Source organism: Palaemon carinicauda, chromosome 9, assembly GCF_036898095.1.
Source record: "Palaemon carinicauda isolate YSFRI2023 chromosome 9, ASM3689809v2, whole genome shotgun sequence".
In the NCBI taxonomy this organism is placed as follows: domain Eukaryota; kingdom Metazoa; phylum Arthropoda; class Malacostraca; order Decapoda; family Palaemonidae; genus Palaemon; species Palaemon carinicauda.
In genome coordinates, this window is record NC_090733.1 from 27,049,312 (window position 1) to 27,061,811 (window position 12,500).

Consider the following 12,500-nt stretch of genomic DNA (forward strand, 5'->3'; position numbering starts at 1 on the left):
TCTTCATATGAATGACCCAATCCCTGACCCCACCTCAGGTTAGCTGCCCTCTTTGCCTCACGTACCTTGCGCTTTACTTCCACATTTTTCTCTTTATATTTTTCATACTTCTCTATACTATTACTCTGCAGCCATTCTTCAAAAGCCCTCTTGTTCTCTTCCACTTTTACCTTTACTCCTTCATTCCACCATTAACTGCCCTTCCTCATGCTGCCTCCAACAACCTCCTTTCCACACACATTAATTTGCAATCCCAACAAAATTTTCTTTTACTAACTTCCACTCCTCTTCTAAATTGCCAGTTTCTCTTACTTTCACTTCGTTATATGTCATTTTCAACCTTTCCTGATATTTACTTTTTACCCCCGGTTTTATTAGCTCTTCAACCCTCACTAGCTCCCTTTTACATCCACCTACTCTATTCCCCCACTCTTTTGCTACAACTCTAGCATTTAAGTCACCCCTGACAACTACATAATTCTTTCTACCCAGTCCTTCTACACACCTAGTTAATTCATTCCAGAACTCATTCCGCTCTTCTTCACTTTTCTCACTAACTGACCCATACGCACTGACAAACGCCCAACATTCCCTACCCAACCTAACCCTTACCCACATTAACCTAGATGATATCTCCTTCCATTCCACTACTTTACCTGTCATCAATTCACTCAGCAATAAAGCCAAACCCTCTCTTGCTCTTCCCCTTTCAATCCCAGAAACTCTACCAGACATTTCACCAAACATCACTTCACCCTTTCCTTTTATCTTCGTCTCACACAAGGCCAATACATCCATCCTGCTATTGCTAAACATACTTCCAATTTCACATCTTTTACTCTCTATCGTACTACATCCACGCACATTCAAACACCCCAAAACTAGAGTGCGGGGAGCAGTCACTCTCCCCCCAGCTCCATCTCTTTGTCGATGTCTCACAGGATGTAGATTTATTCCGTGGAAAACGGAGGTTCAATTTAAATTACCATACCAAAGTTATAATATGCATGTTTATTACGGAGCTTTCGGAAAATAGATTTCCATCTTCGGAGTCTAAATAAAATATAGAATACATTGTACAATGTAAAATATAGTTTTATAAATAATTAAAAAGGAAATTTGAAATTAACACACTAAAACTTTGTGAATTAAAGAAAACGTAACTTAAAACTATAAAATCAATTTCAATACACAATAAAGATAACTTAAAACTATAAAATCAACGTAAACAAAAAATAACAGATCCAAGCGCTAGCGGTATAAACTCACATGATTTAAAATCAAACACAAGCTAGTTCATACATTGCCCGGCCCAGGTTTGGTTCAAGTTGCTGTTGAAAAGTTGCCTCCATTATCCCTAGGTCGAGAGGTTACTCAGCGAAGTGGCCAAGATGTCCAGGACATAAATAGACCAGACCATATGTGGTCTCTTCACAGAAAATGGACTATATCAAAGTGTTTCGACTGTACATCTATGTAGCTATAAATCTACATATAAGAATCTAAATGTTTATATGTGCATATGTATGTTTATTGTATATATATATATATATATATATATATATATATATATATATATATATATATATATATATATATATATATATATATATATATATATATATATACTTTAAATATATTTATGTATATATATATATATATATATATATATATATATATATATATATATATATATATACATAGAGAGAGAGAGAGAAAAAAAAAAAAAATATATATATATATATATATATATATATATATATATATATATATATATATATATATATATATATAGATAGATAGATAGATAAATTGATAGATATTGTTATTAATGGCGGTCATTACGCCACCTTTTTTCCAATAACAAAAGACCCCGCCAGAATGGGTCGAAATGCCACGAGTTTTGGGACCCTACCCAGAGTCTCACCCCCCTCCCACCATCCTATAACAGTCTACTCCCCTTGAGATCTCAATTTCAGCTACCTTCTACAAGTCACGTGAGAACATCGAGGTCCCAGGACGAGGGAAGCGAGCTGTGAAGGATGTGGGGACACGAGATCAAGCCTGACCAATAGGACAGCGGTCAGGCCAATACCCCCTACCCCCCCCCCCCCAATTGGGGGTCAAGTGGGGTTGATCTACCCAGGGAAAACTGGGGATCTTTCTTCGTGACTCAGCTTCCATAAGGAGAACATCTCCTTTTCTTCATTCAACGTCTTTGAGGGAAATACCATCGCTCTTCACCCTCAAGACATCAGGGAGGCAGGACCTGTTTACATATTCTTCCATAAGGGAAGGAACGAGAGTCCTTTTTACTAAAGGTAAGGTGTCTGATTTTGAGATTCTCAATATCCTTATCCAACCTCCCAGCCCTTCCTTATCACACCCCATTTTTCCTTATCCTCTAAAGAAAATCCTACCCACTGAACCTTGTATCCTATCCCCTATACCCAGACCACGTGTGCAGTTTAGTCCTAGTTTTAATTAACTCACCCTGTGACAGTGTTGATTCCCATGTGTAACGTTTAAATCCCTAAGCTTTGCATTTTCATTTAATTTGCTTAAAAGTTTTAACCACACGACTTCATCGTGTTCCAAGCCGGTAGAAGTAAGTGTGCTGATAATAATTCAATTTATTTCCCCCTTCCAGGGAACGTGATTGCTGTGCTGGAGTTTCATCCACGGCCAACCAAACTCCACCCGAAGCCCCTCGTGGCTTAAATTATAAATAATTAGCTGTTGTGCTCCCCTTCCTTTTGTTAATTTTTATTTAAATTTTATTGTAAATACATATATTTGTCAGTATTCCTTGTATCATTGCTGACTGGCGACCTACCATTGTTATTTGTTTTGTTATGGCCCTTGAGTCCCTTAAGCAAGGCCGGACTCGAACCAGTGGCCCGTAACATATTGGCGACCAAATGCCAGGATTCGTTAAGACAGTAATTTCAAATTAATTTTATTAAAGTCAAATTCCCCCTTTTTTCTGTCTTTAGCGACTTGACGAACCTCAATTTCATTTCAAGTAAATTATATTATCACTGGAGTTGGAACCGTGGAAGAACACAGCAAAAGCCTTCTATTCTCATTGTTAAAGTTTTGTGTTCATTAGTGTGTGTGTTCGCGGCGCGAACCTTTTTGTTTTTAAACCCACGTGGGAGAAGTCTAGTCCTATTGTGTAGCGGGATAGCCAACCGCGTGAGATGAATTTGTGTTCTGTTTTTTTCTGAGTGTTTATTATCAATGTGGATAATTTTTTTTCATTTATATATTGTGCAGAGTGAATGTTTAATTTTGTGTTAAAACTAAGTGAAGTGAAATTTACGAAAATCTAGGAGAATCCGTGGTACACTAAACCACGTGTTAAATTCCAGTGAGGCTTAATTCCCGTGTTGGTAACGGTAAGCGCACGTGGCATTCATTTTTTAAATTTTTCCGTTTGACAAGTAAGGGTATGTAATATTATCTTTATGTACATTTTTTTGAAGGGGATAATTTTCGTTAGACTGTGTAATATGGTTAACCTGAAGATAAAGGACTTATGATGTCACATTTAATTTAAATTTTTTCAGTCAGGGTATAGGATCATTAAGATAAAATATTTGGGAGTGTAATTTATTAAATTCATTTTTCTTCTAAAGGGAAAGTATGTAAAGGGGCTGATGTTTTAACGAAGCATTAAGCAATCTCAGTGACATTGTCTGTTTTATTTTAATTTGTTATACTTTAAGTATAAATACAAACTTGCTTTAAAGTCACAGAGTTGCAAGTGGTGGTGTTGCAAGAACGCACCCACACATTTTTACAAATCCATTTTTTTTTTCCTTAAGACTAGCATAGGAAGGTCACACATCGTGGAGACTCCATTTTTTTTCCTTAAGACTAGCATAGGAGGGTCACACATCGTGGAGATTCCATTTTTTTTTCCTTAAGACTAGCATAGGAAGGTCACACATCGTGGAGATTCCATTTTTTTTCCCTTAAGACTAGCATAGGAGGGTCACACATCGTGGAGATTCCATCTTTTTTTCTTAAGACTAGCATAGGAGGGTCACACATCGTGGAGATTCCATTTTTTTTTCCTTAAGACTAGCATAGGAGGGTCACACATCGTGGAGATTCCATTTTTTTTTTCCTTAAGACTAGCATAGGAGGGTCACACATCGTGGAGATTCCAATTTTTTTCCTTAAGACTAGCATAGGAAGGTCACACATCGTGGAGATTCCATTTTTTTTTCCTTAAGACTAGCATAGGAGGGTCACACATCGTGGAGATTCCATTTTTTTCCTTAAGACTAGCATAGGAGGGTCACACATCGTGGAGATTCCATTTTTTTTTCCTTAAGACTAGCATAGGAGGGTCACACATCGTGGAGATTCCAATTTTTTTCCTTAAGACTAGCATAGGAGGGTCACACATCGTGGAGATTCCATTTTTTTTTCCTTAAGACTAGCATAGGAGGGTCACACATCGTGGAGATTCCATTTTTTTTCCTAACTAGCCTAGAGGGTCACCTACTGTATAGTTGTGATTCCAGCTTGTTTTGTCTAGCATAGAGGTCCACCCATAAAATTAGCAAAATGACTGCTGCGGAGATTCAGGACTTTGTGGCCCTTGCAGAGCGACAAGGTTACGAAGGAGAGGCATTGCAAGGCTATGTGCGGGAGCTTGTGAATGAGGTCAATGCCCGGAGGAAAGCCGAGCAGGAAGAGTTTGAGAAGGAGAGAGAGCGAGAGCATGAATTGAAGATGCGGGAACAGGATATCCAGCTAGCACAGCTAAACAGCCCTCACCCCAACGGCACTCAAAATGGCCAAAGCTTCCCCTCCATGCCTGTCCACACACTCATTCCTCAGTGGGACGACAAGGATCCTGTGAGGTGGCTAAATGAGGTGGAGTCCGTGTTTAAGACGTGTGCCGTAGCGGAGGATATGAAGGCCCTACTACTGTCAAAGCATATGGCGGGGAAAGGGAAGAATGCTCATGCTGCGCTCCCTGCCGATAAACAGGGTAATTTTGAGGCCGTCAGGAAGGCCTTGATTGAGGCCTATAAACTAAGTCCTGAAAATTGGCGCCGTCAGTGGCGTAGGCTCACCAAGTCCCCCACGACATCTTGGTCTGATTGGGGTTTTCAGAAGGATAGGCTCAACACCCTTTGGGTCGAGGCTGCAAAGTGCACTTCTTACGACAACCTCCTAGAGCTCTTCAAAATTGAGGACTTCCACAGGAACGCCCCACCAGCGCTCTCAATTTACATATCTGAGAAAAATCCAGCCACGTTTAGAGCATGCTGCGAGTATGCTGATGAGTACGAGCTTGTCCGGTTCAACTCGGGGCCCCCCAGCTCAGTCCCATCGGGTAAGTCTAAGCCCCGGCAAAATCCGATCTCCCCTACCAAGTGTGGCCATTGCGGGAGATCTAACCACTTGGAAGCCAACTGTCGGCTGAAGCTATCCGGTCAGTCAACTGAGTCCACGAAGCAGACGAATAAGCCCAAGGTTAAGGTGGCGAAGCCGAACTATGCCAGTGCATACTGCGAGGTATGTAAGTGCTACGGACACACAAAGAACTACTCACTATGTCCCAGCAAATCCTCAGCCTCTTCTCCAGCTGCCCTCTCAATCTCTATCCGTGAAGCTCCCAAAAGACAGCCCGCTGTTGGGGAGATCACAGTAGCTCTGCCTGAAGGAGACGGCTCTCCGCAGTCGGTCAGAGCATTACAGGATACCGGTGCAGACGTTTCACTAATCTTATGGCACCAGTTGCCTATCGGTGCCAAAGTTCAGCAGGACAATCGCATGACAGTCCGTTGGATCGAAGGAGTCACTAAGGATCTTCCTACTGTGGAGTTGAGAGTGACCACGCCCCAGCTCAGCAAAAGGTGCAGGCTAGGGGTAGTGAGCGATCTCGGACATGAGGGCTATGACTTGCTCTTGGGACAAGACCTCCTAAGAGGCATACAGCGTGTGCCCCTCAGGTGCATGAAAGCAGTTGAGCCGGAGCCCGAGACTGAGAATGCCCCTCCTGAAGAAGACAAATGGCTAGCTGACATTGACCTTGGAGAAGTACCTTGGCTAAGTGAGGTGGCGCGAGAGCCCTCCTCCTATAGCAATGAGTCTGAGCCTCGTACCCCGGAAACCTATTTGGAAGGAGCGGTGCTGCTCACCACCACAGGGAATGAAGCTAACCCAAATACTAGCCCAGGGGTCTCGGGGGAGTCTGAGGGAGAAGTGTCCATTTCCCCAGAGGACCTCGGGAGTCGGACGGAGCTTATCAAATCTCAGTTGTTGGACGAGACGCTGAAAACCTACAGGGAAGCTGCTTACTCAGACGAAGCAGAGATGACTAACCTCTCAAAGGAGAATTTCCTGCTGAAGGAAGGGGTGCTCTTCAGAGTCACCCGAGGCCCTCACGATCCTGCAGAAGCCCTTTGCCGGCAAGTAGTTGTTCCCCGTAATCTCCGCTTGGCGGTGCTACGTATGGCTCATGAGGGATTGGGAGGACACTTTGGTGTGAAACGCACTACCCACCTGATCCAGCCTCATTTCTTCTGGCCGGGATTGCAGAGGAGTGTTAAGGCTTACGTAGGTTCCTGCCATCCGTGCCAAGTTGCCGGTAACCCAAACCAGGTGGTGCCGCGGGCTCCTTTCCAACCCATTCCATCTGCAGGTATCCCCTTCCATGATGTGCTAGTGGATTATGTGGGTCCCCTGCCCCGTAGTAAGCGTGGAAATCGTTTCTTATTAACCATGATTGATCGGTTCACGCGCTACCTCGAAGCTGTACCGACCAGGTGCGCCAATGCCAGTCATGCTGTCAGGGGCCTGACACAATTTTTTTGTAGGTTTGGGTTCCCAGCCACAGTCCAGTCGGATAAGGGCTCTCACTTCATGGCAAGAGAGTTTAAGGCAGCAATGGAGTACCATGGTGTCCACCACCAGACCTCTACGGCATATCACCCAGAGAGCCAAGGACTCTTGGAGCGCTCCCACCAAACACTAAAAACAGTCTTGACGAAGTTAGGGGAGGCTGGCTCTTCGGATTGGGAGGAGAACTTGCCTTACGCTCTGTTCGCCCTCCGCCAAGCACGCTCAGAAACCACAGGATACAGCCCTTTTGAGTTGTTGTACACTCACTCCACACGTGGGCCACTTGACATAATCTATGAAGCTTGGGAGGACTCCTCCAAGGCCTCCTGGGTGGAAGAGCTGCCAGATATACAGGCTAAGATACGAACTGCCTGGGAAATTGCCAAGGCTTCCGAGGCGAAGGTACAGGGCATCAAAAAAGGTCACGTAGATCGTAAAGCCCAGGATCGAAGTTTTGAGGTGGGAGACCAAGTTCTGGTTCTCCGCCCAGGAGAACAGAGACCGTTAAGCACAAAATTTACGGACCCCCACAAGATTCTTGGGAAGAAGGGTAAATTAAATTACCTAGTGGATTGTGGCATAAGGCGAGCCAAGTGGCTCCATATCAACCTGCTTAAGCCCTATCAACAAAGGGCCAATGTGGTGGGTACTGTTACCCAGGTCCACTCACCCGAGAGCAACTCCGAGGTCCTGGCCAACTTTAAGCTGGTCACCCCTGTGTTGGACAGTGTTAAGAGGGATATTGTCAAGAACCTCCTGCTACAGCACCCACAGGTAGTGCGAGACACACTGGGTCACACCCAACTACTAGAACACAAGATTGACTTGGTCCCAGGAACGTGTCCGATCCGCCAGAATTATTATCGGTTAAACCCCCAACGGGCTGAAAGGGTGTCGGAACAGATAAAATTGCAGCTCAGCTTAGGTCTCATTGAGGAAAGTGAAAGTCCATGGGCATCACCGGTGGTCCTAGTGCCAAAAGAGGGAGGGGGGGATAGGCTATGTATAGATTTCCGCAAATTGAATGCGGTGACAAAACCTGAGTCCTACCCACTCCCTCGCATCGAGGATTGCTTGGAGAGCTTAGGTGAATCACCTTATCTAAGTAAGATTGACCTAGAAAAGGGCTACTGGCAGGTACCGCTGGCAGAGGAGTCGCGGCCACTGACCGCATTCATAACCCGAGATGGACTTTACCAGTGTCGAGTAATGCCTTTTGGTCTTAGGAACGCACCCAGCTGCTTCCAGAGACTCATGAACAAGGTACTAGCGGGAATTTCCAACTGTGTGGTCTACCTAGATGACATCGTCATTTTCTCCAAGGATTGGGAAGAACACCTCCAAACCCTAGGGAAGGTGCTGAGGGCCCTCCAAAAGGCAAATTTGGTCATCAACCTCAAAAAATGCACGTTTGGCGGGACTGAGATTACCTACCTGGGCCACCAAGTAGGAAGGGGCAAAATAATGCCCAAAGATGCAAATATCCGTGCAATACAAGAGATGCCCTACCCTAGGACTAAGAAGGAAGCCCAACGATTCCTGGGGATGGTACAGTACTTCCGGAGGTTTGTGCCCAACTTTTCTCAGGTAGCTGCTCCCATCACAGACTTGTTCAAAGGAAAAAAGCTGTTCTGCTGTACGGATGAATGCCGGGCGGCCTATGACCACCTAAAAGGCATTTTAATGAGCCGTCCCGTGCTCCGTGCACCAGATTACACTAAACCTTTCGCTCTCGCTGTGGATGCCAGTGACATAGGGGTGGGAGCTGTCCTCCTGCAGGAGGAAGATCAAGTCCGACACCCTATTGCATACTTCTCAAAGAAACTGAACCCTGCTCAAACTAGGTACAGTACTATTGAGAAGGAGCTCTTAGGCATGGTCTTGTCACTGAAGCATTTCGAATCATATCATGCTGACCATGAGTTCCCACTCACAGTCCTCACGGACCATAACCCTCTGACTTACTTGACGCAGTTCCGAAATAAGAATAAGAGACTCATGAGGTGGTGCATGGACCTCCAAGACTACAATTGGAAGGTCGAGCACATAAGAGGCACAGATAATAAAATAGCAGATGTCCTCTCCAGGCATTAGTGCTCAGGGCACAGTGCCATAACCATAGCCTGTAGTCATAGTAAGTAGGTAAATTTAGTTTGTATGAAAAAATATTAATTGGCCTTGGTGTCTCCCCAGGTAGATAGACTTGAGGAGCCATCTTGGCATCATTATTTGTATTTAATTCATTTGCATGTATTTATTTTATCCTTTTTTGCATATATGCCAATTTTCTTTAATTTTATGCCTACCACTGCACTAGGTCACTTAACTTTAACCATCTTTTACATTTTAATTTTCAATTTTGCATTTTTTAATTTTTTCAGTTGCTGCCTCACAGCCAGCATACTTATTTCTATGTGGCACTTAAAGTTAATTTACAGTCAAAATACCGTAAAATGATGACCCTAGTTGCAGCTTAGATATTTATCCATTATCGTGGTGAGACTCACTGAGGGAGGAATCATTAAGGCTAGTGGCTTCAGACCTTGCTTGCAGAGTTCTTGTCCTGTTTTAGGACAAAATCTCTGCTAAAATGGGGGGCTGTTAGTAATGGCGGTCATTACGCCACCTTTTTTCCAATAACAAAAGACCCCGCCAGCATGGGTCGAAATGCCAAGAGTTTTGGGACCCTACCCAGAGTCTCACCCCCCTCCCACCATCCTATACCAGTCTACTCCCTCTGAGATCTCAATTTCAGCTACCTTCTACAAGTCACGTGAGAACATCGAGGTCCCAGGACGAGGGAAGCGAGCTGTGAAGGATGTGGGGACACGAGATCAAGCCTGACCAATAGGACAGCGGTCAGGCCAATACCCCCTACCCCCCCCCCCAAGTGGGGTTGATCTACCCAGGGAAAACTGGGGATCTTTCTTCGTGACTCAGCTTCCATAAGGAGAACATCTCCTTTTCTTCACTCAACGTCTTTGAGGGAAATACCATCGCTCTTCACCCTCAAGACATCAGGGAGGCAGGACCTGTTTACATATTCTTCCATAAGGGAAGGAACGAGAGTCCTTTTTACTAAAGGTAAGGTGTCTGATTTTGAGATTCTCAATATCCTTATCCAACCTCCCAGCCCTTCCTTATCACACCCCATTTTTCCTTATCCTCTAAAGAAAATCCTACCCACTGAACCTTGTATCCTATCCCCTATACCCAGACCACGTGTGCCGTTTAGTCCTAGTTTTAATTAACTCACCCTGTGACAGTGTTGATTCCCATGTGTAACGTTTAAATCCCTAAGCTTTGCATTTTCATTTAATTTGCTTAAAAGTTTTAACCACACGACTTCATCGTGTTCCAAGCCGGTAGAAGTAAGTGTGCTGATAATAATTCAATTTATTTCCCCCTTCCAGGGAACGTGATTGCTGTGCTGGAGTTTCATCCACGGCCAACCAAACTCCACCCGAAGCCCCTCGTGGCTTAAATTATAAATAATTAGCTGTTGTGCTCCCCTTCCTTTTGTTAATTTTTATTTAAATTTTATTGTAAATACATATATTTGTCAGTATTCCTTGTATCATTGCTGACTGGCGACCTACCATTGTTATTTGTTTTGTTATGGCCCTTGAGTCCCTTAAGCAAGGCCGGACTCGAACCAGTGGCCCGTAACAATATATATATATATATATATATATATATATATATATATATATATATATATATATATATATATATATGAGCGAGAGTATAATTATTTATATTTGCATATAATTTCGAACACAGAAGTAAACTTAGAAAAAATTCTGCCCAAGGAAAATGTTTAGGAAAATATATCCTTCTGTTTGCAACATATTTTATATCAGTGCTGTATAATACATATTAAGAATGTATCTAAAGATTAAATATATTATTATATATTAAGAAAACATACTTATTATAGCTTGATGATGTAAGTGTACATGAAAATATTCACATAAACTTATTTTATTTCAAATTCACATAAATGTAATACTAAATTGAGTCTGAATAATAAGTACTCAAATGTAATAGAAAAATAACTACAGTGAAACATAATATGTACAAACATAAAACCATATAATTTTATTATGTAACATCAGATTATTTCATTTTAAGAACTATATGTCAATCATTGTTAAGATCACAAAATCGCGTACATGGAAATAAAGACATAACCCAAGGTTTATGGCTTTTTTCAGCTCTACTAAATCTTTCAAGGCTTTGAAGTCATAAATATTAACAGTGATGAAATTCTATTGGTTTGCAAATATCTTATCTAATATTAAAGGTTAAAATCTTAATTGTTAGTAATGAGGAAGGTGGAACTATTAGTCATGGCAATTTCTGAAAAAAAAAAATCTATATAATATATACTGCCACGTGATCAGACCTTCAATGGTAGAGGTTGTTTTATAAAATGATGTTTACCAAATATCTCAATTTATGTTAGGCATTCAGTTTTTAGCAATTTCTTAATTCAATAGTAGAACGACAGAACATTATCTCTACACAAAGGATTCAATCTAGTTTCACGCGGCCACGTGTATTATACATAACGAAATATTCCGTATATATTTGTTAAAAACAAACAGGATGGGTAAAGCTAAATTGCCAACACTTTCTAAATGCATAAAAAGGCAAAATATCAAAGGTCTCTCTAAACGCACAGTCGTGGTTATATTTGGAAGGAAAAAAAAAAACACTAGAGAAATAAATCCCTTTGTGTTTGGATAATCGTACTCTTTTATCTCAAACATTTTCCGCTTTCCATCATTAACAGTTATGTCGTATTATGTATATTTAAACTAAATAAATGAAAAATCACTCAACCACTAATTATAAGACACTGATCACAAGATATTTTAATCACATTCATGAAGACTAACAATTAAAGTAGGCATTTAACGAGCGCAGATTTTAAGTTGATGCCAGCGGTAAAGGATGATAGATTAAAAAAATATGTCATTCTCAACTCTGTTGTTCAAATTGGCTTTACCAAGAACTAAGATTTGTAACTGAAAAGTTATTTACTGAAAATTACTTCCGTGTGGATTTCCCTTCTGGTCGAATCAAACAACGACATCCATTGAGCAAAATTATCTTTTAAAACTGATAAAAAGTAAACATATTGTGGAAGAAATTCCATCAGAATTTATTACGCTTTGTTTTCCCATCTTAGTTTGAATAGAACACACGCACATGGTTTACATTAGATTTACTTAAAAGATAATTGTATATATAAAAAAGAATATTTTGAGGGAATTCCATAGAATTTTTTGGATGAAATAATTCATTGATTCAAAACTACAACTTCTCACCATTGACAGGTCTCAGATTTGGAAAGTTTATATCACCACCTTGGCCGATGCCAATTGCTAATGGTCGGGGACTTTAGTCTGATCGCTCAAAGCTAACCAATCTAGTAAGGATGGCCGTGAATCGTACAGCTTTGCTGATCATTTAAATATACCACGTTAATGTGTCCTCACTAAAATAATCACCAAATATCAATGATAAAGAAATACTGAACACAAATTTTAAAAGGAAGTAGTTCTGATATAAGTACTGAGTTGAAAACCCTACAAAATTATCAGAAAAATTATTTTCTATAT

General features: G+C 41.6%; 1 protein-coding gene across 1 annotated transcript; it reads left to right on the top strand.

Annotated features, from left to right (window-relative positions):
• Nucleotides 1-5,982: 5,982 nt before the first annotated feature.
• Nucleotides 5,983-12,302, top strand: LOC137646324 (uncharacterized). The gene is made up of 3 exons (XM_068379432.1): nt 5,983-6,441; nt 6,568-8,226; nt 12,216-12,302. Exons 1-3 carry the CDS (start codon nt 5,983-5,985, stop codon nt 12,300-12,302), a joined length of 2,205 nt encoding a protein of 734 aa, XP_068235533.1.
• Nucleotides 12,303-12,500: the final 198 nt, after the last annotated feature.